Raw genomic sequence first — 27,851 nt, 5'->3', positions numbered from 1 at the left:
GGAGATACACCTTTTCCCAAAAGTAATGTCGCATTTTGTGAAATTTTATAATACATTTATACACCAAAACGACAAATTGCAGCGACATTAATTTTTGGAAAAGGTGTATTTGCCTCTCAATTTCATCAGTTAACAAAATTATATGAAGACAAATTTGGTGCTTGGTGCTGATGACTCGCGCGCATGTAGCATGATAATTGTATTTTACAACCATGCAGTTCCATGTCCAGCATTTCCTATTTTTACAGCTTTCTGTACATGCGCATACTTTCTTGGCAGAGAAAACACAAAAGAACATCGTTATTCTGTTTTTGACAGGAAATTTGAATCTTTTCTGTTCTGCTAACCGATCCCATTACCAAATTCATATGGGAGCAAAAGCTAATATCCCTTTCATTCCATATTGGATTTAGGAGCTGATAATAATGATGATCACCATTCACATAAAAATCAGGATTCCATGCAAGGAGTTAATACAGGAATCTATGAGCAACATACGTAAACGCGGAAGGTAGCTGGACGGATACAATATTGAATCCAAAAACGCAGATCATAATATCCATATTGTATAGTCACGTGCAGCAACAGCAAAATTCGCTCATTGCTCGAGGAAATTGCAAGCAACGGACTTGTAATACACGTTCAACCTTTCTACTAGATACCAATAAGTGCATGCATGCATCTGCGTAAACTGAACCTGAGATAAATGCTTGCTGAACAATACTCGCTAATATGTTTTCTCCAAAAGTATAAAGCCTATTTAATTGGAAGTACTGTATATTGTTTTGGACACCGGCATATAGAAGCTAGGCAAGCACAATACTTTTACTCCTAACAACTCATGGTGAGGTATCTTTTGCGCACTCCACAGAGCAGCCGCGTTGCCTGTGATTCGTAAGGAGTGAAGTTACATGCATATCTATCGGGAATATGCATACATTTCTGAACTCGCAGAGTGACTAATCGATTCCAGCATAAATGAGAAAAAAGCAAGTAAGGATAACGCTGTGGGATGAAAAACAAAAGATCCGGAATCGGAAGGACCAAGATGTGATCTGGTTTCGTAGGTGATGAATAATAGATTGCAGCTTGCTGACTCCGCCGTGTTCATCGATTGCCACACCACAGAGCTAGCCGAGCCGGGCGGAGTGCTGTCGGATACGAATTTCCTTTTTAGGAAAGAAAAGACTTTAAATAACCCAAAGGAATCAGCAGCCAACAAGAACAACGTGCGCCAGCAACGTGGCACTACTGAGTGATAAGAACGGTGCCAGTCGATTGTGAGAACAGGAAGAGCAATAGCAATGTAAATTTGAATTCCATCTCTGTATGCAAGTCGAGAGTTTCTTGCGACGCGAGAATAACGAGCCGCTTAAGATGTGCTCGTCGGTCGTCGGAACGTCCAAGTCAATACGGAATCAGCCTGGAAAGCAGCAGCAAAAATCGTTTATCCAAACGACAACGCAGCGCTGGAAGAAGATTGGTGCACAATCGATATTCCGTTCACTCTGTTCCACCTCCAGATGTGGTGATACTTCTACTAGGAGGTTTACTTTGGACAAACAAATAACAGTCTTTCTGAGACAGACAATAATTATCTACTGGATTATCCCTACTTGCATTTTGAATGGACTAAAATCTCTCCGTCATGTCTTTTCCGTCTTTTCCTACCTTATTTCTTATTAAGCATGTAAGTTCTTTATACTTTTCATTCTCTATCATAGAGAATCCTTATCTTTGGTGGCAGTCTGTCAGCATCTATAGTTACCCGATGAAGTTGGTTAGTCAGTAATGGACGAGCAAATTTTCCAGCACCATTGTTGGGCCTGGAAAAAGTATTTTGCTGCAAAGCTACAAGTCCCCCATCCTATCCGATGCTTATGCTCAGCGTTCGCAATTCAGAAAAACCTAGCAATGCTCTGTGAATTTGTGCGTTTCTCATCCGTAGGCAGCATGCGCGATAAAATGACAGAGATGCTTTTATTGAGGCATTTGGTAGCAATTGAGCGCATATTATTGAGGAATCCTAAAAGGTCAACGTCTGATTTCGTACGACTTTTTGAACCAAATACTGTATGCTGAGCAAGAAAAGAAACGATCTGATTCATTACGGTCTCAAAAAGAACAAAATTTTGGTGCTACCCGACGACGTTCAATGGTTGGTGTTTTGGGGAAACCAGTGAACGTTCAGGAACAGTCTTTATTAGCAGCAGATGGTGGGAGGGAAACGTTGACAACTCCGCCGCGAGAAATGACACGGCTCCCCTTCCAGCAGCGTTTACGCGCACAGGAACAAAAGATAAATAATGACAACAAAAGAAGAGGAAGGAAAACTTTGTTTTGTCAGCGTGTCGGTCCGATCGACTTGCCGCCCGGTTACCAACGGCAACGGCGGCGCAGCAAGGTATCAGCCTGCGGTTGACTGTGCGTGTGCGACCCGCCACTGGGGGTGCAAGAGGGAAAAAAGATTGTTATTTGTGGTGATGAGAGCAACGTGGCGCAATTCGCTGACTCTAATTGTTCTAATAATCATCAGCAGCAGCAATCGCCGCAACGCCAGTTCAGCCGGTTGCTTTATAGCAAAAGCGTACCGCTTTCGGCAGCTCCAGCAGCAGGACGAAAACCGAGACAACAGCTGATTGATATGACCAAAACCACTAGATGCCTACGGAAAACCGGGACGTCTTGGCAGGAAAACAGCTAAGCACGGCTTTACTGTTCTCGCGGTGTTCAAATGCAATTAGCAAAACGTTGTGCTACGCGGGGTTGGGGGGTGTTTTGTGGAGGACAAAACAGGGACTCTCAAAAGTCTATATAAAGAGCCAAGAACTTGTCTCGGCAGCATCCGTATTTTCTTTCTTATCTTTCTCTCCTACTCTTCTCTTCAACAACAAGCAACAAATCGCTTTTCTTGTCCGCATTTCAGCAGCTTTACATTTCTATCAACGTCAAATAACTACAATGCCTTGCCATCACCGATCCGGAAGCACCAAGAACGCCGCCAAGGAAGGAGCCGGCATAGCCTTGCTAGTCTGCTGGAGCGACTATTACAACTTCTGTCCATCCTGTGGTGTCGACGTGTCGCAGTTCTCGCATGAAGCACACTGTCCATACGCCCGCGTCGCGCATTAATAGACGAATTGAATGTAACAATCATCTCGACCGTAAATACCCGGCATTATCCAACAAGTTTTCCTGGCGGAAACGATGTATACTCTATATCTCCCACAACAGCATCAGATTTAGCTTTCACACATGTAACCCAACTCTCTTTCTCTCTCTCTTTCGACGCATCTGCGTAATGGTCTTATTCTTTTTACACGTCGCTGGCATCTATTCCTTTGTTATATCCTGCATCATATTACTTGTACATTACCTTTCAATTGAGAACCATAAATGACTAGCATCCTCTTTAGATTTCCTGACCTGTAGATTTGATATATGCCCGTTTTTCCTTTTTTAAAGGTCACCAGGTTGCATCATGGGTGTTGAAGAGAGCAGACGTCTGGCATCAATGCTCATCATGGGGTCAAACAGACTGGATAGCGCTATTTACAGATGCCTGTAACGTGGTTCCAGGCAAGAGGTGTGGGGGTCGTGGCATTTGTTATGCAGGTCATGGGGCCCAATAATCACCGCGTGGTCCCGTCTTTGGGATTTTCCTCCTCCTTTTTTGCACGTTTATTTCCACATCTTTCCATTTCCAACGATGAAATGTTGGGGGATAGAAAGAGAATTTTAAAAAAAATAGCAAGAAACTTCCAGAAGCTGTCGCCAACAAGAGATGCATAGAATAACAAGAGAAGTGTCGTTGTCAATGTTGTTTCGGTAGATATCCTTCTACGAATAGGAAACGGAGGATTCAACATTGGTCTGGGTCCTGTCGCTATGCAAAACTTTTGAGCACAAGGTGGCCTTTCAAATCTATTACTGCTCATGCCACATGTTATGCACATGTAGAATTTAATCAAGTTTAAACTTCAACGAGCTTTTAGTGAGACGTAGTAGGTTATATTATTGTCAAAGAACTAGTGATCAAATGTATACAAGGATTTGCTTGCTACTAAAATAATATCTAAACAATGTTAAACGTAACCAGAACTGTACTCTCGGGTTTCACTGTCAAGTGGCGAGAAGTGTCCCTTGTTTCCGTCATTGGAAGAGCGGGTGTAGATAGGAGAAGAACGTGTAGAGGAAGACTGGGTGCTTGTACTTGACGTTTTGAGTCGGTTGTAAGGTGATATGGTAGTGTTATTGGTTTTCATGATCTGATTGAGGCGGTTTCGCAGCGAATTCGTACGATTTGGTAAAGTTCCAGCAAGTTCGTGTGGATTAGACAACGTTGTGGACATGCGACGGTTGTGGTTATCTAGAGTGTTCTGTACAACACGATCCCTAGAGAATGAAAAACTAAATTTTCTATTACAAAACGCGACTGTCATAATCTTTGATGATTACCCTTGAATACCGTTTGGATTATTGACAGAGCTCGATCTACGCATTTTCGATGCTAGCCCACCGCCCATGGATGCGAGCTTTTGTGATAAGCTCCTTGTCATTTCGCCGGTACTTGCTCGCTTCCACATGTCTGTAGGATCAGCTGCCCTGTGTGCCCGGAAAAACTCGTCCAACGACTCCCGGGACTCTTTCCGGAATGCTTCTATGCTGTGTCTCGCCATGTCCGTTGTTTCCCGTAAACGCTGCAGCCGACTGGAACCATTCGAAGCAACCGACGATGTATCACTCCAGTCGTAGGATAACAGCCCGCTGTTCCGCTTATCGTTTACACCTGGCACTGTCTGTCCAGCAGCCACTGCCTTTAGGCGTTTCTCGCGTATCGAGTATGCTATTTTCAAAACTGTCTGAATTTCTTCTACAGGGTAGTTCTATACGAAAATGTTTTAGAGCTGGATGTATGTGCAAATATTTGCTTATCTCCATTGGTACCTGAAGCATTCGCATATTTTCTGCAAAATCTCCACGTAAAAGATCCTTCCTCACAGCTCTGATGCAATATATGGAAATGTTAGTATATATATATATATATATACTTGGAAATCCGCACTCGATCAACGATACGTTACAACAGCATAGCGACTGTAAAATCTAAGAGGAACTCGTAGGTCATGGCATTGCTTTCATCGTCGGTTGACTGCCGATCCGCTAAAAGCGAGTCCCAAAGACGTATCACATCGGGTAGATCCCACTCCTGGCAGCACATGACTGTGATCCATCGGAAAGCATAGTACTGTTCCTTGATATCCTTCCTTTTTAGGTCTCGCCAGAGCGGTCGATCAACCCATGATAGACGAAGGCTCATCCGCTGCATAGTTGCATTGATGCCGCTGCTGGCATCGTGATCAAGCGATCGAACAAAATGATCGCGCAAATCCGCCATCAATGTCGTGAACACAAAAAAGGCATCTGCCTCGGCGTGCGCTTGTGCATCAGGATCCTTATCTTTTGCAAAAACGTAATAAATAGGTGCAAGGAGCTCATTCATGCCCTGCACGTATCCGACGCCGGGATTCAACTTTGCATAAATGAACAAGACGCGCTCGATCGCTTCCCAGTGGTGATCCTGCGTCTCAGGATCTCCGAGTCGTCGGATATCGGCAGATGCGGGTTTTTCGCCGCTGCTGGAATCGAGGTTCAAGTGTGCGATGCGGCTAAATATCGTTCGTCGATTAGTGACATACGGACAAATGGGTTTTACATTGTGTAGATCGTGTTTCTTCTTTGATGACAGCGAAGTTGTAGATGAAGATGCATTGTTGAGTTTAAAAGCAGAAGAGAACTTGCGAACGATGCTTCGCGGTGTGGATGACGGGCTGCTGCCGTCAGCTATGACGACCGAGTGCGATGAACGGACAGAACTTTTCGAATTGGAACGTGAACGATTGCCGTCGCTGTTGTTTGCGAGTCCCTTGAATGATTTTTTGGATGCAGTTGACGAAGAGCGAGAACGTCCGCCGATGAAACTGAGCGATAGTTTGCGGTTGGTCGGTTTTTCGACGTTTTCCGTCCCACTGAGAGGATGGTCAGCCTCTGCCTTGTTGGCTGGTTCGTCTTCATGAACTGATGTTGGCGGTGGCGACAGTGGATTAAGTGGATTTCTTGGTACCAGTGACTGGAAAAACGCTAAATCGGGTAACGTACGTCGGACGTCCTTGTCGATTTGTTCAAGGATAGTATTGTCACGGAAAAACGCTGCCCACTTGGATCCGGGTTCTGCGTTGAGTGGCTAGATAGTGTATGCATGTTTAGTATGGAACAGCCCCCTGACATGCGCCATATGCATATCTCCTCTCTCTCTCTTTCTGTGCTCACATGGTCGCTCGTCGGCGGTTCTTCACCGGGGTCTTGAAGCAGATCTTTGACCCAGTTCTAAACGAAAGAGGATTGCTGTCGTCAGACAAACCAAGTAAATCAAATTCCAACGATCCGTACGTACATAGTAACATAGTCGCTGAGAGGTCAATACATTATTCCACGTTCGTTTGTCCGGTGGCAAATAGCCTAGTAGGACCTTCCAGGCCGTGGAACGCACGCATGATTCATCCGGTATGCCTTGTCTATGGTCAGCGCACGTCGTTTACATGACTTGTTGAGTTCGTTACCATAGAAACATGCTTCCCGGAAAGTTTTCATGTCGACCACCGGTTTCCAATCTGGACTGATCTCTTCATCGTCTTCTCCGATACTCAACGTAGCCTTAAAGTACTGAACCCTGGGTGACAAAAATTGGTGATTATGAGGTCAGCGTATTCGGCAGCGGCCAAGCAGTGCTTCCAGAGCATCAGTTCCGGATTGGGCTTACCTTGCCTTGTACGTTGAGTCCATTCTGCCACGAGGTTCAAAAGTGAAACAGTAGCAGCCCGGGAAGCTCTAAACTCTGTATAAACCTCTGCAGAAAATTTGGCCCGCCCTTCTGCCTTTTTTCCCCAGATTAAGGATAGCCCCGTGCACGCTATACTACGCAGTAGCAGGATAGCAATCTTTTATGCAATCAATGAAAGAACTCTGCCCACGACGGCCCTTTGCAGCAATCACATCCTTTGCTGCCAGTCTGGATCGTATCCAAATAACCCATTTTGGTTCTAAAATCACAATAGCTTCATGCAGAAGCCTTGTTGCAACAAAAAGTAATCGGACGTGCCAAAGTTATTTCTTCCCATACATTAGCTTCCCCTTTGCTTCTAATCGTTTCAGTGTATAGAGAGGATAATTTTAGTCTTGATGATGAAATAACAGCGCACTTGGCAAAATTGCAATGTCGCACATTTCTTCCAAAGCCAGCAAACGCTCATATGACCTTGCCCGTGGTGGCGATGACTGGAATATGCGGAGGGTTCGATGGTGCATCTCAGTAACAACGTTACTCGATGTGCCGCTTATTTTGCCAACGTGAAAGTGATTCGACATGCCTTACATCTGTAACTTCAAATCTCCCTCTCTCTTTCTCTCCATGCAATCCCACTCTCTGATATACACACAGAAATTCAGCTTTCTGCCAATACCACGGAACTCTGTCGCTACATGCATTGAAAAGCCGATACGGCTGGATGGTTGCTACAAATGCTAGTATTTGCACCTTTATGTAACACTTGACAGCAAAATTAAAAGACGAGAGCAGCACCCTTAGTCTTCTTGTCACCACCCAATTCGAAGTGCTTGCAGCGCTTCAAGGGGAGTTGCATCTTGTACTTGCAGGCTGTGGCGTCACAGATCAGTACATATGTCATCCGCCTCTAATATACATGTATTTTGTCGCCTTACCAGTGCATTCAAGACGGAGCACAACCTTCTTGGTGGTCTTTGCCTTCTTGTGGAAAATAGGCTTGGTCTGACCACCATAACCGGACTGCTTACGGTCGTAACGTCTCTTACCCTGGGCGTACAAGGAGGCCTTGCCAGTCTTGTACTGGGTGACCTTGTGGGGAGTGTGCTTGCGGCACTTCTTGCCCTTGCAGAAGGTGTTTCTGGTCTTGGGAATGTTGACCTAGCAATGACATTTATCATTTAGCAACAAATTCAAACAAATTTCCCGCATCCACGCCGCATTCCAATAATTGTCCCAATACGATCATTCACGTCTCGGTCCTCATCGTCAAATAGAGAGCTGCCGGTGTTGACTGAACGTATATCACGGACGAGAGGTGGAATGGATGCAGGCGGTAAGCGTATAGATTGTATGGATGGATGTGCCTACCATGGTTACGAGATAAGGTAAAGAGGGAGAGCCATATCATCCAACCAAACTGGGCACTTTCGACGCTCGCCGCAGCGGCCCCACTGCGTTCGGACTTTAGATACGCATATCACCCATCCAACTCTGCTGCTGCGCAGATCACTGCTTTGATGTATATTGTTTCTCGACAAAGACTAGCAATTATCTAAAGTCAAGTAAATAGATGATTATGTACTTTAAGGTAAACAAAAATATATGGCATATTTTTATTGCATTTTTAGAGCTGCGGCTGTCTTGCTGCCAACTCCTCATCCGAGTGCATCACAGCTGCATCCCAGTAGTGTTCTACATTCCATTTTGATAATTCTTCTCGAGCCATTTTCTCGCTTTCAAAAGTCCTCCACGTAAATCTTTTGAATGCCTTGTCCTTGACTTGTCCTTCCCATACTAGGAAGCATCGGTTATCCTCGACTTTATCGATATCCATGGCACCTTCACCCTTCGGCGGTGGCATATCGTTCCAATCGATGCGGCGAAGCATAAGCTTCTTGTAGGCCTTGATACTCTTTGGACCACCTTCGACTATTACCAAGTGGCACTTTGGATGTATGATAACCATGCCTGTTAGGTGATGTTGTTGGGCATTAACCTCGATCTTGTATCTGTGTTTTGGATGAGAACAGTTCTTGATCCTGAAATTTAAGAAAACATTAATTAGCATCAGTAAAGATATCGCATTGAACAAAGACACAGATATACATACTTGAAAACTGCTACTTCGTTGCTCATCTTTTGGTCTTCTTTCACCTTGGTCATAATCTTTGCCCTTCGTTCTTCTGGTGTCAGTTTCCGCTGTTCGTTCGCTAACTCGTGCTGCTTTTGCCGCTGCTCCATTTCTCTGCGGACCTTGGCTTCGATCTTGGTAGGGTCCTGGATCGCTTCGTTGCCAAGCACACGCATCAAATTGCTGATCTTAACCTTTGGTGGATCTGGAGGTAGAAGACCAAGTCGGATTTTGTCTTGCTTTTCTTTCTGTGCTTCTTGTCTTCGCTGGCGTCTCAATTTCTTACGCTCCTTCTTTGTTAGCATCAGGGATCGGACAATAGGTGTTTCATTCTGCTCGTTTGGCGGTTTAATGGGAATAGGGTGATGGACGTATAGAGTGACGAGTTGATCGAGCTGTTCAGGGATAACAGGTGTCTGATCCATGTCTTCATAAGTCTTGTTAGGAAGGAACGGTGCATCCCACCATTCGACAATCGGTGGCGGTTCTTTCTAGTGGCACAATTCAGATATTAATTTAATATATCTCTAGAATCCAAACCAAAGAATTTGTTGACTCACTTTGAGGGATTTGTCGGTAATATCCAGCTCAATCTCCATTCCTGCCTTCTTAACACTCTCAGCGATTTCCTCTTTTAACTTTTGAAGTTGGGCTTTCCGCCTAATCTCTTGGGCTTGTTGAATATATTTTCCATGCTGGGCAAACTTTAGTTGCCGTGGTTTGCGTATAGCTCCTTTCTTAACGGTAGGTTCATGTGCCAGGTATGGATTGGTAACCGGCGCTCCCTTTTCCACTATCTCCGGTGTCTTCCGTGTATCCTTTCGGGTTGTTGCTTGCCGTAGATTAGCCTGAAATAATTGTCAGTGTCAGAGAGAGTTATGTCGTTATGTATATTCTCCAATTACCTTGGCAGTTGCAACATCGCGACGTGGTATAGCTTCCATCATGGCTTTCAAATCAATATGACCCGATTGATCGGTTGCTATTTGTGGTTTTATAGGTTTCTTAGCTTCAGTTCCCGGGGTATGAATACCTCCAGCAGAGGGTCGTGGCTACGGCGTAAAAATTAGTATGCTGGATCCATACACACAAGCTTTCGATAACATTACCATAGCATTGACGCTATTCGCGAGACGAGCCTTTGCCTCTGCTATCTTTTTCTGTATAGCATCAACCTGTGGCATTTCCTGTGAGCCTGGGCCTGGAGAACGCGAGCCACTGGTTGCACGCGAAGGAGTAGGCGATGCTGAAGACGACGATGCCGCGGCGGGCGAAGGTGCTTGTTCGGGTTTCTTGAACTTTGCCAGTTTGGCGAGCACTTCTGCTCGCTTGGCAGCAATCAGCGCTGCAGTCTACAATATTTAACGTTGGCCGCGTGCCGTCCCGGGGGTGCAAAGCAGAAATTGATGTCTTACCTGCTGTTGATCGCCTGGCATGTGTAATATAGAACAAGTGAGAACCAAGACTGAATTCGCGCGCAAGTGACTGTTGAGCCCCCGACTTGAGGCATTGCCAAATTTTTCCTGCTTTGACAGCGCCTTTTCTGCAGCAGCGATGAAGATCAAGTTTGCGCCGGTCGATGCGCCACGGAAACCTGTCTACCACGACGAGTCAAAGAAGGTGCACGTCAAGTTCGATTCAGACGATGAATCAACCGAACCAAAGCCTCAAACCGTCATTGAGCCGAAAAAGCGCCAGCAGACAGCCCCTGATTCGCAGGAAGGCGCTGTAGGCAACAATGCAAAGAAGAGGAAGACCCAAAACGGGACACCGATACCAACTCCTGGTTCGACAAATAAGAGCAACAGTATACCCGGAAAACGACAGCGTGATGCAAATAATACAGGTAGTCCTCAGACAGCTCACGCAGCCAAAACATCAGCCCAAAGCTCACTTAGCAACCTAATAGATGGTAGTTCCCCCACTAAGAAGCACAAACCCGCCACTGCTCCCAATGGTAAAAAGACTACTTTGACACCAGAGGAGATTGAGGAAAAGAAGAGAAAGAAAAGAGAAAAGAACAAACAGCGAAAACTAGCAAAAGCAACGATCAACGGTGAAAAGGTATAGTAGAATATGTCCCTATCCTAAAGAGGCGGCGTTTGTGCTAAGACATATGCTAGGTATCTGTGCCTGTACTTCAGCTGCAACCCCAAACGCTGCAAAAGAACGTCGCTGTTGGAGACATTCGAAATTTGATTTTGTATTGCTTAGCAGAGGGGACTCCGCAACCATGGTTCAAAATCATCAACAAGAGCCTTATCCAGCACCTAGTCTTGATATATGCCCCTGGTCTTGACATTGCCGACTTTGGCATACCAAAAAACCGGGAAAATGTACCGAGAAGCGTTGATTTACAAACGGTTGACAAGTGTTTTGGAAAATCTACACTGCCTTTCCTTACCAGTCAATTTTCGCACATGATGGTTTACAAGATGAGCGGCAGCAAAGGCAAGCTTACAGCTGCGATAGCCGAGTTGATGCAGTGTAATGTGAGTCACAGCCAAAGGATCCATCGGGAGAAGATGATGACGAGTCGTAAGTTATATCACACGTAAACAATGATCCCGCCTACCCATAAAATCTCTAATCATTGTTTTTCTTTTCCGCCTCCTTATTTTCTCCCTCTCTCTCTTCAGGCCTCGAGAAATACAAGGACAATATGCGCGAGTTTTATGTAATGACCCTGAAGCAATTGCAAGCAGCGCAGTATCCGATCCCGTCGTTTCTCGATAAAAATGTCCAGTTGCCAGAGGGGTGGAAAGAGACTAAACCTGCAAAGGAGCCAGCCAAGCAGAAGCGTCTCGTCGCTCTTGACTGTGAAATGGTAATATCCACGTCAATTTCTATCGAAGAGGAAGACGCTCATTTTCTGTTTAGGTGGTGACAACGACTGGCAGTGCTCTTGCTCGATATACACTTGTCGATGAAGGTATAGAGAAAGGATACAATAATTTCTGAAAGCCATAGATCTAATGAATTGTTTCAGATAACAAGACACTTGTTGACGAGTACGTCAAGCCCAACGACCCTATCGTCGATTACAAGACAGAATTCAGCGGTATTACGGAAGAGATCATGTCCAAAGCCAAATGCTCGCTTCGACGTGCCCAGAAACATTTCCGTAAATTTGTCGATCACAATGTTATCTTGGTCGGCCACGGTCTCGAGAACGATTTGCGTGCCTTACAGATAGCACATCCATACTGCGTTGATACATCGCTGTTGTATGACTCCCACAGAGGCCCGCCATACCGACCTTCTCTTCGTATTTTGGCACGTAACCTGCTCAAACGCAACATCCAGCGCAACAATGAGACCATTGTGGGTCATGACTCTGCTGAAGACGCTATAGCATCCTTGGATCTATTCAAACTCAAGATCAAGAAAGGACCCAACTTTGGTCGCTTTGGCAAGGACACGGAGCTTGTATTTGATCGTCTTCATCAATTCAAACCTAGCAAGACTGGTGTCATTATGGAAAGCTCACCAACACCGAACGGCATGTACCGTGCCACTCTCGGATCACGCTACATCCACTGCGAAAACGATGCTACACTTGCAGAACAGGCTGGCACTGCCATGAATGAATACAACTTTGTGTTTACGCAACTCCATACTTTGGATGTAAACAAGTCGTGGCAGACCGACGCTGCACCGACTGTGATTCCTCACGATGCTCAGGACGAGGCTGACCGCGCTGCACGTTTCATAGCCTTTGATGCACATTTTAAGACAATCTATGAGAACGCACCCTCTGGCACCGTCTTTTGTGTCCTTGGTGGTGTAGGCAACATGCCCGAGTATCACGAGTAAGCTGATCCTTTTCCTGTGCCTAAAAATTGCGATCTTGCTAAATAGAAGATTGCTTCGGTTTAGATTGTACTCGAGATATGTCAAGAGTCGCATGCCCAAAGTGGAAGGCGATGCTGACGAAGAGCAGGTAGAATGGACTCCCGCTGACATGAAGAAACTCGAACATCTGGCTGCCAAAGTTCGCCTCGGTGCATTCTTTTGCAACCTGAAACAATAATTGCGTATTTCACTTGATCACGATACATAGCAAATAAACAAAATAAACTCTGATAGATGCACAATTGTCACATAGTTATTTTTACTGTGCTAATGCAAAGATATGTGCATATCTCGATCATTTGCCAGCTTTGGATTTACGATTTTTGTTAATGTGGTACCAGCGACCCTTAGAATTTTTGCCTCTTCTTCCACTCCAATTTCCGCTTTTTTGGCTATTTGCCCGTCCTCTTCCTCGTCCAGACCCTGCATTGCGTCCTCTTCCCCTGGTAGTACTCGTTTCCAGTTGCGACACTGCAGGCTCTCTGTCGGCCATATCGAGGTATCGCTGGTATAATGAATCCGACGCACTTTGCTCGTCGAGCGCAACGAAACCTTCCAAAGGCGAGAGGTATCCATCATCGTCGCTGTGAGGGTTGCACAGATCAATTACACTGCAGTCTGAATCATCATCATTGTCATCGTTCACAAAAGAAGCGTGGCTTTCTGATACATGTCGATCCATATCGCATGCAGGAATCCATTCACTGCAGTAAATACACGATTGCAAATTATTCACATTGCGCGTACTGCCGCTACTGCGTCCATTGTTACCGCCATCGTCGTCATCATCATCTTCATCAAAGTCTTCAATGTCGCTGTGTATTGTGTGCAGCTCGGGAGAAAAGATAGATGGTTCAGGCCGAGCAAGTCGACGAGCAAGCCGCGGCGGTGTTGATGATGACCGCATTGCAGTATCTTCCATGTCATTGCAATTTGAAGCATGTTGTTCGATCTTGTCGGGAGGAAATTGTTTGTAGCATAGAGGGCACTGGACAGTTCGGACGGATGAACCGATACAGGGGTCATCGGTTGAGAATGTCTTAATTTTGATATTGTTTATAAGTATTAGATGTAATATTTGTCACTTAAACAAGATAAATACTTACTGATGTGTGGGTGTCTCGCGACAACCTTCGCTTTCTAGGCAACCGATTGTGATCATTGTCGCTATCGCTGCTAACATCTATCACTTGCGGGGTCGGCGCTGCTCTCTGTTTGCCTTTGCGAGATTGTTGTTGTCGTTTCGCGGCATCGTCGTTTGGATTTGATGGGGAATTGGGAGAAGGTGGCAAGACATCGGCGTTGCGTTTTAGTTTGCTGCGCTTGGGTATCAATGGTGGGCTAGGGCTTGGCGAAGGTGTAAAAATAACGGGGAGAGTTCTTTTCGGACGAGACTCACAACTGGAAGGTATCTCATCCTCGCTGAACCGATTGGATGTTGATTCTGCAGCGTGTATATCTGATGACAGATCCAGTTCCAAAACTGATTCTGGAATCTGGTCTGACTCCTGCTTAATGTTGGAAAGATCCAGATCAAGCAGCACATCGCCGTTTTCCTGATCTTGTGTTGATTTGCGTTCTTGTTTGATCTTAGATAGATCAAACTCGAAATCATCATCATCATCTGCTGCTGTTTCTTTCCTTTGCTGCTGCGTATCCTTTTCTTGCTTGAAGTTAGAAAGATCGAATTCCCATACTTCCTTGCCTTCTTGCTCCTGTTTCTCTTGCTTGACTGTGACAGGATCACGCATACTTGATGACAAAAAGGCTTGACTGCTGGGGACAGATGGGGATGTTTTACGGTCACTGCTGCTTAGTCGTCGTTGTCGTTCCTGCAGAGGTGACGACGATGATTTGGTTCGCACCGGTGAATTCGCCTTTTGTGATAGACGTTTCAGCGCTAGCGGTGGACGTGTTTGCTGAAAGTCGTCGTCGTCGTCCTCTTGAACGATCTTGTTCTCTTGACTGCGATCGCGATCTTGTTGGCTCTTGTTGATACGCGCACTCTCAACGTCGCTGCTATCATCAATGGCAATAGGCTGGCTAGACCGCAAAAGTTCCTCTTCATATTGCTTTTTGCTCCATTGTAGTACTTTTAGCAACTCTGCGTCTTCGTCGTCAATGGCGTTTTTCCTGCGGGTGTCCTGTTTGCTGCGCATAATCGCAAGCTCAAGATCACGATCGCCGCGAGGTTGGTTTTCTTTGCCGCTCAGACGACCCGAAACGCAATTGTTCTTTTTGCTAGCACGAAGTAAAAGTTCTTTGAGATCCGTTTGTCGCTTTGTATTGCCTGATTTCTCGTATAGAACCATAGAAAGGAAGACGCCGGCGAAGTGCGGAGCACAAGGTGGACCCAAAGTAAAAATCAAATTTAGGATATTCTCCACAGCAGCAAGTTTTGTTAGAACTGTACAGAAAATTTATGCTCGAGTTCAACATGCTTGATGCTTTAACGCTCTTTCGCTCTTTTTATAAACCCTCTTAGGATATAAGTGTAAGTTGATGATATAAACAACCAAGAAGGATCTCCTCAAGCTTTTTGTTTAAAAAATGGATATCTGCATTCTTTTGTTCTATCATCGTCTCTATCATCGTCTTGAGGGCGACAGATGCATCTTGCATTGCAGTGAAATTGTGAAGTGCATGGCGCGAAGGAAGATATGCATGCTGTCTCTCTCTCTGTAAGTCTCCATTTTGGCATTTTCACGTGGCTGCATTTCGTTTTGTTTTCCCTTTATTGTTGCAAACGAGGATGAGTTGGCTATGGCTGCTGCTATTCAACAAGGTGTATCAGTCAACGATCCTGTTGAGAGTCTACAAATTCTACAAGTTTCTGGCACGACTAACGACAGGCACGACGGAGATCTACCGTATATGCTACGCAGCATCGATCCAACTGGGATGGCAGACTGGACTGGAATCAGCTCTTGACGAGAAGACGGACGATGACAGTCTGACGACGCCGCTTCTAGAGACGCATGTACCTGCGCACATCATATATCGCATTGGTAAGTGAAAAAAAAAATGGGGAAGATAAAGAACTGGTTATAATTTTTGGTCCCTAGATCGCTCTATCCTTTACTCGAAACAGTTAACGGTAATATATACAGAGTTGGCTGCTACTTGGCAAAATGTAACCATGTCCAATCTAGGCAGAGCGTAGGGAGCTGGAGTCTGATACCTGCGATGTGGATCAGGTTCTGCGTGGCATCCTTGCCAAAAAACAGTTTCCTTCACGATCATCGCAGAGGTAACAATCATGATAGTTTGACATGTACCTCAGCTGATATCGGTACTGCTGCTATGTAGCCCGGCAGCCCGCGTTTTGCGCATTTGTTTGATCCGGATAGCAGAAACGCATCAGCTGACGCGAGAGATCAACGAACGTGCGCACACGAAATATGACTCGACGAACCCCTTGCATGAACAGAAATTAATGCGGCTGTGGAAGGCCTTGCTACCAGACACCGAGCTTGAGTCACGCCTGACACGCCAGTGGGCTGAGGTTAGCGTAATAAGTCAACCCATCCCTCCTTCCATGCGGATCACTCATCGTCATGCTTGATAGATCGGTTTTCAGGGCAACGACCCGGCGACGGATTTCCGTGGTATGGGAATGCAAGGACTCGATGATTTGGTGTATTACACGCAGCAGCATCCCAGATCCGCTCAAAAGACCTTCACCTCGTCTCGTCACCCAATTTCCTGGTAAGTTTCATTTGTCCAAATGCTTGCGCGACCAAAATCTGAGACTTTGAAATGTAGGTATCCTTTTGCTATTGTAGGCATCAATATCAGCCAGTTTGCAGTGCAGATGCTTCGTACTCGTCAACTCCAGTTTTACCTGTTTGAGCACGGAACAGACAAGAAGACATTCAATGAATTCTATTGCAAGTACTTTATGCAACGGCGTTCCCTCTAGTCCATTTTGTGATGACACTCATGTATTCCCGATAGGCTACCTTTTCCATACGTTCAATGAATTCTGGATATCCCATGACGAACCAAAATTGACAGTGATGGATTTCGAAATGAAATTTAAAGAATTCAAAGCAATCGTGGGCAAGGATTTGATGATGCTCCGAGTGGTCCCCCTGAGCGTCTTACAAGTAGGACGCAAGGAAGACGTAGAACAACAAGAAGCATCATCTGACAAGATAGAGTTACAAGATACCCTGCGACAGCGAAAACCGATCACAATGTCATAGATTATGTCTCCTTTTTTCATTCTTTTTTTGAAACATGCACATAAAATACGACAATTACGAAAAAAGATGCGGTACATGCGGTATAATACAAAATACAAGAGGACGGAGGGAAAGAGGCAACCAAAATTCAAGCGGGTATGAAATAAATAAATCATAGAATCTTTTTAGATGCGGTTGTCTAATAAAACTGGGATGAGATTTGTCCTTCTGGCCCGCTTGGATGCTGCAGTTGCGGCGGCTGCTGTTGTGGTTGTTGTGGAGCAAGGTAAGTGAATGGTTGCATTTGTGTTGGCTGCTGCGCACGATGTGGTGGTTGTTGCTGTTGTTGATGATGGGTGTTAGCAGTAGTCGTAGTAGTATCAAGACTCGTGAATTGGTTGCTGTTGCTCAGGAATATCGGTCCCTGCTGCTGCATGGATACAGTCTGAGAAGCAGATGATGAAGAGGATTCATTCGCAGTCGGAGGAGACGGCGGTTGCGACTGATCGCCCTTGCTCTTCTTTCCGTTCTTTCGTCCACCCGAGTTGTTGGATCCACTTTCATAACGCTGTCTCTTCTTGATCACGTCTGTCTTCATCGACAGTGGCCGACGTTCGTGATGCAGCTTCAAGCTGTTACAGAAGAAAATATTGTTAGATTTACTTATTGCACTTTTCATCCTCAGGCAAACTTACTAGAGACCGCAAGCATTGCAGAGAGGTGCACCGCTGTCATCTCGACGCCAGAGCGGAGTCGTAGTCGTTGAGCAGTTTGAGCACACAAGCTGCGCTGATTCGTCTTCTTTTGCATCCTTGCGTCCGCTGTGAGGCTTGAGCGTCTTTGGCCTTGGTGCGTTGTGCAGCTTTTGACTATTTTTGCGTTAAAGCACCAGACTGTATGTACCATAAAGACTTTACTCACTAGAGACCACATGCATTGCATAACAGCTCATCATTGGCTGACCGCCGCCAGAGCGGTGTTGTCGTCGCGGAACAGTTGCTACAGATTGGCTTGACTCCAGATTTTTCTCCGTTGCCAGCGGTACCGGAAGCTCTCTTTGGCGGTTTCGACGTCTCTACAGACGGCGTCACGCCAGCTGGCGCGGACGCTGTGGAAGATGGTGACGACTTACTCTGCTGATGATCGCTGGTGGCTATCTCAGACATGCGTGACACAGGAGGGTGGGACAGAGTTCTAAATCAGGCGGGTAAGCAGGATGCTACTTTCACATCGCGGTATCACTTACATATTAGTCTCGAATGGAGGAGTAGTATCTGTTGGTACGTTAACGACGGTGGGTGGTGGAGGAGATGACGCGCTGACAGTTGATGAAGAGGTGGTGGAAGCTGATGCAGAAAGTGCAGGAGTAGTGAAATCGGATGAACCGTGATGGTGATACATGTGCGTGGGGGAACTGACAGACGGGACCGGTATGCTGCCGAGTAGCTTGTTGCGGAGAGCGCCAGCAGGAGGAGGAGGCATCACTGCAGATGCAGAGCTATCAGGTCTCATATAGCTTACCCCAGCACTGCTGGAATGTGCGACCGGCGAGATTGTGCCCGACTGATAATGAAGTTGTCCCTGCGACTGCTGTTGCTGAAGCTTATGGTGTCTATGGGAATTGTTTGGCCCCAGAACTGGGCTGGATGGAACGGAAAACGAAACATGCTGCCCCTGTTGCACGGCGTAGGGCACCAGACGGTTCATTAGGGCATTGTTATCTACCATCATCGGTTCTGATTGCTGTTGCCGTTGCTGTTGTTGTGGCGGCTGTGGAGGCGCGTATACTTGCTGCTGTTGCTGCTGTTGCTGCTGCTGCGGAGGTGCCGGTTGTTGGTTTGCTAGCTGCTGGGAAGTTGGCATACTTTGTTGACCTTCCGACTGGGACTGAGGGGTCGATGGCGGCATGGGTGTGGGGAAATACAAGTTTGCAGGTGAGTTAAAATTATCCATTGTCCATTGCTGTGAGGGATAGTCGAGTATCAAACCGCTAGCACTTGCAATGTCATTCGCGACTGCCATGGCGGCGGCTGCAGCTGACGATCCGTTTGTAGGTAGAAATTGATTAAAATCACCCAAAGCTCCAAAAATGTCGTCGAGTTGAACCATTTGATCGCTTGCTTGGTCAGACGTGAACTGATGTAAAACGAATGTCTGCTGACCGAGATTATCTCCGTGGCTGGTGTGCCCCTCACGCTCATTGCCAGGACTGTAATTGTCCATTGCAGGTATTTGGATAGCAGCCGTTGACATTGGTATAACTTGCTGCTGTTGCTGTTGCTGTAAAAGACCGTTCATGTTACCGTTGTTTGAATTCTGGATAGCCTGCTGTGGAGTTTGAGGTGCACTCCATACTTGCTCCCGTTGTTGTTGTCGCTGCTGCTGTGGAGGAAGAGGAGCAGCTTGCTGGCTCTGCTGATGGTTTTGAACCTCTCGTTGCTGTTGCTGTTTGTGAGGCTGACGATTATCGGGCGCAGCGTTCGGTGTCGTATCAACCATTACGATATCATTGTCTTCAGGTTTTACTCGCTGGTGCTGTTGCTGCTGCTGCTGGTCTTCATTGACTCGGGTGCTTGACGACGCAGATTTAGTATCCTTCAATGGAGTCAGTTTGGAGTTGTGGTGATCAAGCTGGCGTGTCGTTTTCTTGGAGAGTTTTCGAAACGGAGCGTTGGACTTTTCTGTAAGCAAGTGGTGGCGGAACCATAGTCGCCACGAGAGGTTCTCCAATCTCGATCCATTCTCCAGTGAATCCTTAACCTTTGTGCAGACGCGCCAAGTCTTTGAGAGGTCCTCTTCTGAGTCAAGGTTGGCAAACGGAGAAAATGACTTGTTGCCCTTGATTTTGAGTTCAAGCTGCGGTCCCATGGTAAGTGGGGTGTGCTAGAGATTGTCGATGGGTTCGTGAAACAGGAATGTGCGCTGATGTGACTGATACTGCAACTGATCTGTCTACTCGTGCTAGTTATACTGTCTACTCAACGTCTTCCTCAACGTAGTGTGCACAGTCCTTTGATAAGACAAATACAGGTGCAAGAAAGATATTTTTTCAGTCTTGGACCTGACCTTTGGTATTTAACTCCGAAGCTGCCCTGCCTCAACGCCCCAGGCAACTGAATTAATTTCCGTAATTGGATAGCTCCAAGGCCCTAACGTGCTGGCTGCGTAACGCCTCTGAGGCTTCCTGAGTCACGCAGCGAACGCAGCCGTTCCTTTTTAACGAGCGACACCTTTCCCAACTTCCTCATCCGAACTCCATCGTAGACATCTAAGATCATGAGCCACCAGCCCACTCAGAACCAACAGAACGCTTTTTTTAAACCAAACGTGGGCGTGAGAGCTTTAAGCACTTGGCAAGTCTTCGAGTCGCTTGTTATGCAAGAGTCCGTAAAGCAATAAAAATGTCAATCATTATGCAATTCCGATTCAGTAATATATCATAGTGATAATTGGAGACAGCTAGTTGTGGCCGCCGAAGAAAATCCAACCATCGAAGAAATCAGGAGAGCATACCGTGAACTCGACGGTGAACTGCAACAGTTACGAGCGAAGACAGAGGAGGCCAACAACGCCAGGTCTGCTCTTCTTTCCACCGACAATATTGCTGTACGGGAAGCGTACGACAAGTCAATCCGTGCCAAGATTGGCAAGATGCTGGCGGAAGCAAAGCACGTCCTCGGGAGAGACTATATTTTGCTTTCCTACACAGAAGATCCTAATGATTGGGGATCTACAGCCCCAATCACCAGTGGAGGTGGGTTTGCAGTTGAATCCAAAGGAAGGTATTGTATTAATAAATATCGAACTACAAGGCAAAGCAAGCCATGCGGCTGCATACGTGCGAAAGTTGGTTGCAGCATACATGGAAGGTTAGTAAAGATCAGTGCATTATCTAACTTATGTTATTATGGCATTTGACAGTTGATCGACGATACCGACCGGTCTCCCAGAGGAAGGTGAATACTAGGAATTTCCCATGAAAAGTTGTAGCAGTACGTCTGATGTTTGATGGAAAAAGACCCCGCAGAACCCCAGCTCAGTAGAGCATTGACCAAGAGGAGACATATGAAGTCTCTGAAATGGTCAAAGAAGCCTACAGTGAGTGACACAAAGGCCAGAATTGTATGGAGCTATAATGATATTCATGCATTTGAATAGAAGAACAGACGGGGCAAGACGTCAACCTCTTGCCCTGGAGCAAATTCCGTCGCGTTGAGACTGACGATGGTATAATCTATCGCATGAAGAGGCCAACGGGTGAGTGTGTCGATCTTTGCGGGGTCGACCTGGGCAATGGGCAGTTGAATAACCTGCCAACATGTCCCAGTCGGCAGCTCACAATTCTTCAAGAAGCTCTCAATGAGAAGAAGCTATTATTTAAGTAGTTGGAGTATGTTAATACCATATAAAATTATATTCCTTTTTACGATTCTAAACCTGAATGGCTATCAGTATATAGACAGAGTTATACCAGCAAGTTACCAATACGTAGATATTAACCCAACGGAGCGACATTGGTGCGGGACTCGAGGAGAAAATATGGTGCATTAGGACCACATTGACACCACGATTTAATATGACGATTATGGTTATATGTCATGCTTCTATTTTTTTGCACTTTTTGTAAGGATCCTGATATGATATGATATGATTTTTGAGTGTTCTTTTACTGCGTGATAACTGAAAATGCCCAAATATATTCCTCGCCGGGAGTGTGCCGAACAAACAATGTCAGGTAGAACCGTTCTTTCGATTCCGTAGAGGAGTATACATTGGTACTTAGCAGAAGAGGACGTCACGTAGTCCGAAGAAACCGAATCAAACTATCATCCTTGGATGATTCCATCCAGGGCCGTAATACTAGAATCGATGCTGAGCTGTCTTCCAGAAATAATGGAGCCAGAAACATTTGTAATTGATTCATATGCTTTTCACACTGAATATATCACGATGTAATCTAATAGCAATACGTACGCGTACGTTTGACTATTACAAAGATCATGAAAATGATACAAGCGACAGCTACCTCGATTACGATGATGACTTTGGTCAGCCTAACGGTAGTAGTGATGAAGCAAATTACACTGGAGCTTTTCCTACTCCGGAAAAGCATAAACTGTCGCATCAATGAAAACAAGTCAGACTGGAAGCCGCATGGTTCAGCATAATGCAAGATCTAGCGGCAGAATATTTGGAAAGTGTTGGGGTTGGAGGAATACCTCATTTAAGCGCTACCAAACCGTTTTATGGCAATACCTGCAGATGCGAAAAGGTATCAGATAAAAACATCTCAAGATAAAATCGCCACCCACTGATACAGTCGCGCATACTGGACAAAGAAGAAAAGAACGGCAAGAAAAGAACAGGATCGCCTACTGCACACATCCTTGCCGTAATTTCTGCTTATATGCTCTAACGTTCGCCGACGATGTCCTTCAAGCTCTCTCCTCATGCACCCAGCGGCAACACGTTTATTGCCATCGACCGAGCAATGCTTTACTTTGAAGGAGAATTCTTATGGTGCACAGCTAAAAGATGGTATACCTGGTATCTCTGGAGAGATACATCCGCTCTACACAGTGGAAATGCTATCTACAAACGGAATCCAAATACGAGCTACTTTAAGAGATTGGAAACGATCAAAGTACGCTCAAGAGATACAGTCTTTCCGCTACCTTCCAGAAGTTCGTAAGACACGTCGCCGTCTTCTGGAACATGATGGTTTGCATGTCACGAGCGATGCAAACTTATTAGAAAGGTTCAGTGGAACTATTGGCATGAATCTCGGCGAAACTTCTGCTGCCGGTACGTTTTACTTGTCGAACGATCCCGCAAAACCAGGCGTTCAGCATACTATGAGCCGCTGAGAACTTTACGGACGAGCGCGCAGAAACGCGTCTAGGCTATAAGACAGAAAACTCAAGGCAAACATTGATATAATTGAACAGGGCCTGGCTGCAGGCAGTACAAGATCAGGCCGTGATAATTACCTAGTGTATGTGAGTGCATGGCAAAAAGATCGGAACGGATTCCGATTACATGAATTCTGCTGTAACAAGCCCGCTTTATGACATTCGTGGGATACGATTCTCTCAATACAGTCTGCTGTTGACAAGGCTGCCGCTAGGATATTGAAGAAAGCTGAAGTATGTTCAAATGACCTACCGAGCAAGACTATCGACAAGCTCATGAGGAACACTGTAGACAGGTTATGAGTGGACAAGCAAAGCAGCAGGCTTTAGAGCGACAGGAAGAGCGAAAGCAAAGGAGAGCAAGTTGGATTGAAGAACAGAAGCAAGCTCGGGCAGAGCGGAAAAAAGAAAAGCGCCGGCGTCAGTGGCAGAGGAAGGCAGCAGAATGAGAACCACCTATTGGTTGCTATTAGCAAAGATAGTGTTTCATCAACACAGAAAGGGAGCAGTCTCGCTGATGGACACGCGACTAGCTTCAGCACTCATCAAACATTGCAAGGCGGAGGGCCATACAATCACTGCAGTTGATGAGTACAATACGAGCAAGGTCTGCCCACGCTGCATCACAGATAGGCGAACTTCTTATCTTCAGTACCTTCGTCGACCACCAGTATCATCCAGGCATATCGGCCGTGCTAGCTTAGGTAAGGATGGCAACGAAGAAATTAAACATGTCACCGTCTGCGATGTGTGCAATATGCATTTCCATCGCGACGATGTAGCCGCGCACTCTCAAGCTTTTATTTCAGCATCCATGCTTGAACATGGACAGCGTCCGAAGTCCTTCATCAGACCATCAAGGCAATTAAAGCTGAATACCCATCCCCGTAAAATGGGTAGGGCCCTGCGCCCGTGCGCCTCGGAGATGGTCAGCATGAGTATTTTGAATCTGAGCTTGATCTTTGAATCTCGGTTGTAGTCCCGTGCCTCAACCTTGCTTTGCTTTCCTGTATCTACAACACGCATACATACTCTGATAAATGCTTCCGTAGTTCGACTCAGAGGCTAGTGTGAGCATAAGCACGAGCTTTGGTACATTGGTGACATGATTAATGACTTGGCACTCTCGTATCTTTCGCGAAACAGTCTACTGAAACTTTGATTTGGCTTCCGTGGTTCACAAGCACCCACCAGTGCGACCGCTGCCGCAAACGGTACAAGTTTGCAGCTCGAATGTAGGTACAAGTACCTCGAAAATAGCACTGTCTTGTGACTCCGTAACCATTCAAACTTTGATGATATGTACCTGTGCCAAATAGCAAATGTCTCATCGTAATCAGGTACGTCACATGAATCAACATGTTTCAAAACAGGGGACTGTTGTCAGGGACACACGACTTCCGAACAAAGCCAATAATAAGCGATGGACAGCGCAAATGATGATGAATAAGGGTATTTTATAATTAAAAGCGGGCATCATCACATATCCGAACCCTGATTGTCTGCTGCGTTGCTGTACATGTGGCTCTTGCCCGTACCCTTGGACAAGTCGGTGTTCCGTTTTCTGTTTTGCACGATAGGCTCAAGCAATGTGTTACCATTGATCATCTGCGTGGTAGCCACAAGGTAGTCACGACCTGCAAATAAAAAGCTCTCAGGATTAGTAAACTTGCATTCAGGGTCTTTGGGTAACCCGCGACTACTTGCTTTCGTCATGCTGTGCCAGGAATCGTATTGCTGACACTTCTGTAAATGTGCATCCGCCCAAGAAGAAGACAATGGTTGTTTTACCGTGCTGCATTCCGTGGCCTACGGCGTTTGAATTAGTGCATACGGCTATATACATATATATCAACGTAGGATAATTTTTACGTTTAGCGCGTGCCATGGCGACGTTTGTCTCTGGGCCGTATTCGACGGTTTGTGTAATTTCAAAGGATTTTCCAGGAAGTACCTTGAGGATCTCCTCGTAGCCTCGCCATCCATTAGTAATTGTTGCGCCTGACCCGTTGGATGTGTTACTAAGCGACCCTGACGAGCTTTTTTCGGTGCCAGGCCCTGCTCCCCCTCCGCTGTTTATACTGCCGCCGACGTATGACAATAAACTGACTGCACTGGGCCCCATATTTGCTATGCTGCCACCGCCGCCACCAGCCGCCAACTTTTGTAGCGCACACTGTACGAGTCGAACACTCAAAGGCGCGTATCCAGAGTAAACATATGATATATCATTTGGATGGAACTCGTCGACGTCGTCCACTATAAGCCGCAGCATTCGACGACTTTGAGCGAACGAACTTCTCGAAGGTGTTGCCGATGTACGTTTCGTGAGCAATCCAACCTTTTCTAGTCTTTGCAACGTTTCAATGTGCTCAAAGCCATAAGTCTATACTATTTTTAGAGTCCGGATATGTGTCCAACAAGATGTCCGCATTATTTACCTGCACAATCTCACGCCGCATATGTTCGTATATTTTCGTTTTAAGTCCACCTTGCGCTAAAGACATTAGACACAAAAGCCTGAGTACGTGAATGAGCGACTGCTGCTGGTCGATCATCTCTTCAATGTAATCCGGTTCCTTTGCTCCGTCAATACCGGCGACGACGTCTACAGAGAGCTTTCTTAACCTTGCCGCTTAATTATACTTTTTTAAAACTGCTTACTTTGTTGGACTTCTAATACTTTGTTAAACTCCTCTCCCATGGTATGCTCCATAATTTGTTCAGCAATGCCAGTATCTACACATTAAAATTATTAGCCTCATACCGATTAATAGAAGCAATCCGCTAGCTTTTCTTACGGATTCTGAGTGATTGGTGCTCTTGCTGAAGTTCTCCCAAGCGACCTACGAAATCTCGAATCTGCGCAACAGTTTTTGCATGATGCCGCTCCTGTAAACAGTCCTTTCTTTAGAATATGCAAGAAATATCGCATAAAGATATCCTAGCTCTGACCTCGTAATTCTCATTGATACGCTTGGCAATTTTGTTGAGCATACCAGCAACAACAGCAAAGTTTTGATCTCGCAGCTGGCTGAAAAGTTTGTCGGATGCATTGAGTACATACTTTTTCTTCTTTGCCGGCTGGGTGCTGCTACTGCTTCCACCCGCTGCCGCCGCTGCTCCTGCTTGTCCTGGGCTGCGCGCGCCGGCTGGACCGGAAGGTTGTCCGGGGTTCACTAGGGATGCATCCAAATCGACAAAGCCTGCAAAGAGTACGGGTAAATCATATAAATAGCTTGGGACACTAACCGCTCAGAGGGACTTACAATGCTGGATACCCATAGTTTCGTCAATGAGACCTTCATATGTAAGCTGTGTGCACAAAGGAGTGACGATATCTATATTTCGATCGATAATAATGAACTGGTCAATATGATTTGATATGGTGTTCAAAAAAGATGGATTTCGAGAGGAGGTGTGACTGGATACTTCGTCGACGATTGCTTGTTCACGACGCATACGAAGCAACATATCTGCCAATTGCTACCGTATGAATGAGTATACATCAGATAGAAAAGAGAAACAAGATCCATACCTTGGCGGCATCGCCTTTACCAATAATGCGAGGAAATAGACCATAGATTGATTGTAGCTTCATTAATGACTTGGCAGCATAGTAAATGGATGTATTATCGCCATCCTGGAATCGCGATAGTAAATACATGCACCTTGGATAAGGTTTCTGATCCACGTTACCAAATATATTTCTTTCCAGGTACTTGGATCTAGTTCCATCGAGATAATATCGTCATCGAGAGGAATCCAGTCCAGAGCATAATCTCCAATCGTAATACTTCCAAACACTCCTTCTTCTTCAAGTACTCGCTCGCAAACTCGTGTTCTTTGAGGAACGAAATACAATGTGAAATCTCGCCGATCGCTTCCGTCGCGCGTAAAGTGTCTGATATGATCTGGCGAGTCACGTGCCGTAAGTCAATCCTGTCCGATGGTTTACATCCACATTAACGTACTGGAAATGTATCGCATATACTTGAGCTTGGGCCGGCAGATGTAAATGAGACTCATGCAGTCCGTATCAAGAGTATCGGACTCTAGATGATATATTTTCTCGACGCCGTGATCCTATACAATATACATGTCAGCGTAAATTTGTATATGTGTGTACGTATGGGCCCAAGAACCTTTAGCAAAGAACTCTCAGCAATAAGACTAAGTGGAAGCGTCAATGTCGGGTCGAGCACAAGACCCTTCTTGCCTCTAACCTGCAAATCGTACGTTAACTCCAACTAACAATCGCTGTAATCGGCAATGGTTACAGTACCGCATCGAGCAACTGAGATAGCGCTTTACGTGCAATATCTCGAAGCTTATCAAGGCGCAGGGGAGTGTTGCCCAAGTGGGATTCTTGCTTGCTCATGGCTGTCGTTGTCCGAGACTCAGGTCCAAGCGCGGGTGCGCAAGTTTCAGCTCTGCCGCCCTCCTTAAAGGTCCGCACTTTTTGTGCTCGGTGACCTTAAACAGTGGATATGGTCCTTTCACGCTCTGTTTAAGCATCTAGTATTCTATAAACACAATCTGGAAGGATAAAATCAATGCTGTATGCTGCTTTGTCAAAGATTAAATGTTTAGCATATCCATGTTATCAATTATTCCAGTTTACAGCCCAGTACAAACTATTTTCTAATCATAAACTTAGCTATACTGTGGACTTTTTACAATCTTTCGATATCTTCTTGCATATATTTCGAGTTCGTCATAAGTTTCGCTGTCGTTATCTTCACCTTCCTGTACAGATATATGTCCATCATCCTCTATGAGCGAACGGCGGTCACGCTGCACACTCGAGAGTAGAGTCCTATCATCTATCCGACGACAAAGAAGCAGTGCTCGGTATCCTTCATCTCGTTGCTCCCTTTCAATTGCTTCTTCGATCTGTCTGCAACGGGACACAGCAAATT

General features: G+C 45.7%; 11 protein-coding genes across 11 annotated transcripts; 5 read left to right on the top strand and 6 right to left on the bottom strand.

The window, feature by feature from the left end:
• Nucleotides 1–2,661: 2,661 nt before the first annotated feature.
• On the top strand, nt 2,662–3,400 carry VTP01DRAFT_9919 (uncharacterized protein; the record flags this gene model as incomplete). The annotated part of the gene is made up of 2 exons (XM_069389196.1): nt 2,662–3,086; nt 3,136–3,400. The coding sequence occupies 2 exons, from the start codon at nt 2,662–2,664 to the stop codon at nt 3,398–3,400; spliced, it is 690 nt and encodes a 229-aa protein (XP_069240337.1).
• Nucleotides 3,401–4,085: 685 nt separating this feature from the next.
• VTP01DRAFT_9918 (uncharacterized protein) lies at nt 4,086–6,843 on the bottom strand (the record flags this gene model as incomplete). Its single annotated transcript, XM_069389195.1, has 8 exons — nt 4,086–4,395; nt 4,459–4,886; nt 4,948–5,005; nt 5,085–6,244; nt 6,331–6,387; nt 6,455–6,570; nt 6,621–6,730; nt 6,821–6,843. 8 exons carry the CDS (start codon nt 6,841–6,843, stop codon nt 4,086–4,088), a joined length of 2,262 nt encoding a protein of 753 aa, XP_069240336.1.
• A 776-nt stretch (nt 6,844–7,619) lies between these two features.
• Nucleotides 7,620–8,215, bottom strand: VTP01DRAFT_9917 (60S ribosomal protein eL42; the record flags this gene model as incomplete). The annotated part of the gene is made up of 3 exons (XM_069389194.1): nt 7,620–7,714; nt 7,780–8,002; nt 8,213–8,215. The coding sequence occupies 3 exons, from the start codon at nt 8,213–8,215 to the stop codon at nt 7,620–7,622; spliced, it is 321 nt and encodes a 106-aa protein (XP_069240335.1).
• Nucleotides 8,216–8,468: 253 nt separating this feature from the next.
• Nucleotides 8,469–10,411, bottom strand: VTP01DRAFT_9916 (uncharacterized protein; the record flags this gene model as incomplete). Its single annotated transcript, XM_069389193.1, has 6 exons — nt 8,469–8,883; nt 8,955–9,466; nt 9,536–9,823; nt 9,881–10,027; nt 10,085–10,327; nt 10,391–10,411. The coding sequence occupies 6 exons, from the start codon at nt 10,409–10,411 to the stop codon at nt 8,469–8,471; spliced, it is 1,626 nt and encodes a 541-aa protein (XP_069240334.1).
• Nucleotides 10,412–10,529: 118 nt separating this feature from the next.
• On the top strand, nt 10,530–13,008 carry VTP01DRAFT_9915 (uncharacterized protein; the record flags this gene model as incomplete). Its single annotated transcript, XM_069389192.1, has 7 exons — nt 10,530–10,821; nt 10,885–11,039; nt 11,099–11,513; nt 11,615–11,802; nt 11,856–11,907; nt 11,965–12,787; nt 12,855–13,008. 7 exons carry the CDS (start codon nt 10,530–10,532, stop codon nt 13,006–13,008), a joined length of 2,079 nt encoding a protein of 692 aa, XP_069240333.1.
• Nucleotides 13,009–13,125: 117 nt separating this feature from the next.
• VTP01DRAFT_9914 (uncharacterized protein) lies at nt 13,126–15,142 on the bottom strand (the record flags this gene model as incomplete). The annotated part of the gene is made up of 2 exons (XM_069389191.1): nt 13,126–13,869; nt 13,937–15,142. 2 exons carry the CDS (start codon nt 15,140–15,142, stop codon nt 13,126–13,128), a joined length of 1,950 nt encoding a protein of 649 aa, XP_069240332.1.
• A 440-nt stretch (nt 15,143–15,582) lies between these two features.
• VTP01DRAFT_9913 (uncharacterized protein) lies at nt 15,583–17,038 on the top strand (the record flags this gene model as incomplete). Its single annotated transcript, XM_069389190.1, has 7 exons — nt 15,583–15,838; nt 15,896–15,927; nt 15,983–16,080; nt 16,140–16,335; nt 16,399–16,538; nt 16,596–16,720; nt 16,788–17,038. 7 exons carry the CDS (start codon nt 15,583–15,585, stop codon nt 17,036–17,038), a joined length of 1,098 nt encoding a protein of 365 aa, XP_069240331.1.
• Nucleotides 17,039–17,216: 178 nt separating this feature from the next.
• VTP01DRAFT_9912 (uncharacterized protein) lies at nt 17,217–19,885 on the bottom strand (the record flags this gene model as incomplete). The annotated part of the gene is made up of 4 exons (XM_069389189.1): nt 17,217–17,649; nt 17,713–17,886; nt 17,939–18,211; nt 18,264–19,885. The coding sequence occupies 4 exons, from the start codon at nt 19,883–19,885 to the stop codon at nt 17,217–17,219; spliced, it is 2,502 nt and encodes an 833-aa protein (XP_069240330.1).
• A 408-nt stretch (nt 19,886–20,293) lies between these two features.
• Nucleotides 20,294–22,148, top strand: VTP01DRAFT_9911 (uncharacterized protein; the record flags this gene model as incomplete). The annotated part of the gene is made up of 8 exons (XM_069389188.1): nt 20,294–20,400; nt 20,461–20,771; nt 20,830–20,886; nt 20,939–20,973; nt 21,061–21,115; nt 21,176–21,244; nt 21,779–21,928; nt 21,982–22,148. 8 exons carry the CDS (start codon nt 20,294–20,296, stop codon nt 22,146–22,148), a joined length of 951 nt encoding a protein of 316 aa, XP_069240329.1.
• Nucleotides 22,149–22,467: 319 nt separating this feature from the next.
• On the top strand, nt 22,468–23,908 carry VTP01DRAFT_9910 (uncharacterized protein; the record flags this gene model as incomplete). The annotated part of the gene is made up of 4 exons (XM_069389187.1): nt 22,468–22,822; nt 22,928–23,016; nt 23,119–23,225; nt 23,326–23,908. The coding sequence occupies 4 exons, from the start codon at nt 22,468–22,470 to the stop codon at nt 23,906–23,908; spliced, it is 1,134 nt and encodes a 377-aa protein (XP_069240328.1).
• A 500-nt stretch (nt 23,909–24,408) lies between these two features.
• VTP01DRAFT_9909 (uncharacterized protein) lies at nt 24,409–27,310 on the bottom strand (the record flags this gene model as incomplete). Its single annotated transcript, XM_069389185.1, has 13 exons — nt 24,409–24,566; nt 24,637–24,738; nt 24,802–25,315; nt 25,371–25,537; nt 25,594–25,668; nt 25,731–25,821; nt 25,885–26,135; nt 26,199–26,415; nt 26,468–26,572; nt 26,629–26,843; nt 26,904–27,015; nt 27,075–27,155; nt 27,215–27,310. The coding sequence occupies 13 exons, from the start codon at nt 27,308–27,310 to the stop codon at nt 24,409–24,411; spliced, it is 2,184 nt and encodes a 727-aa protein (XP_069240327.1).
• Nucleotides 27,311–27,851: the final 541 nt, after the last annotated feature.

Source organism: Rhizomucor pusillus (assembly GCF_041956525.1).
Source record: "Rhizomucor pusillus strain CBS 183.67 unplaced genomic scaffold VTP01scaffold_7, whole genome shotgun sequence".
Classification (NCBI taxonomy): domain Eukaryota; kingdom Fungi; phylum Mucoromycota; class Mucoromycetes; order Mucorales; family Lichtheimiaceae; genus Rhizomucor; species Rhizomucor pusillus.
Note: the sequence above shows the minus strand (reverse complement) of the source record. Positions and strands in the feature narration are given on the sequence as shown.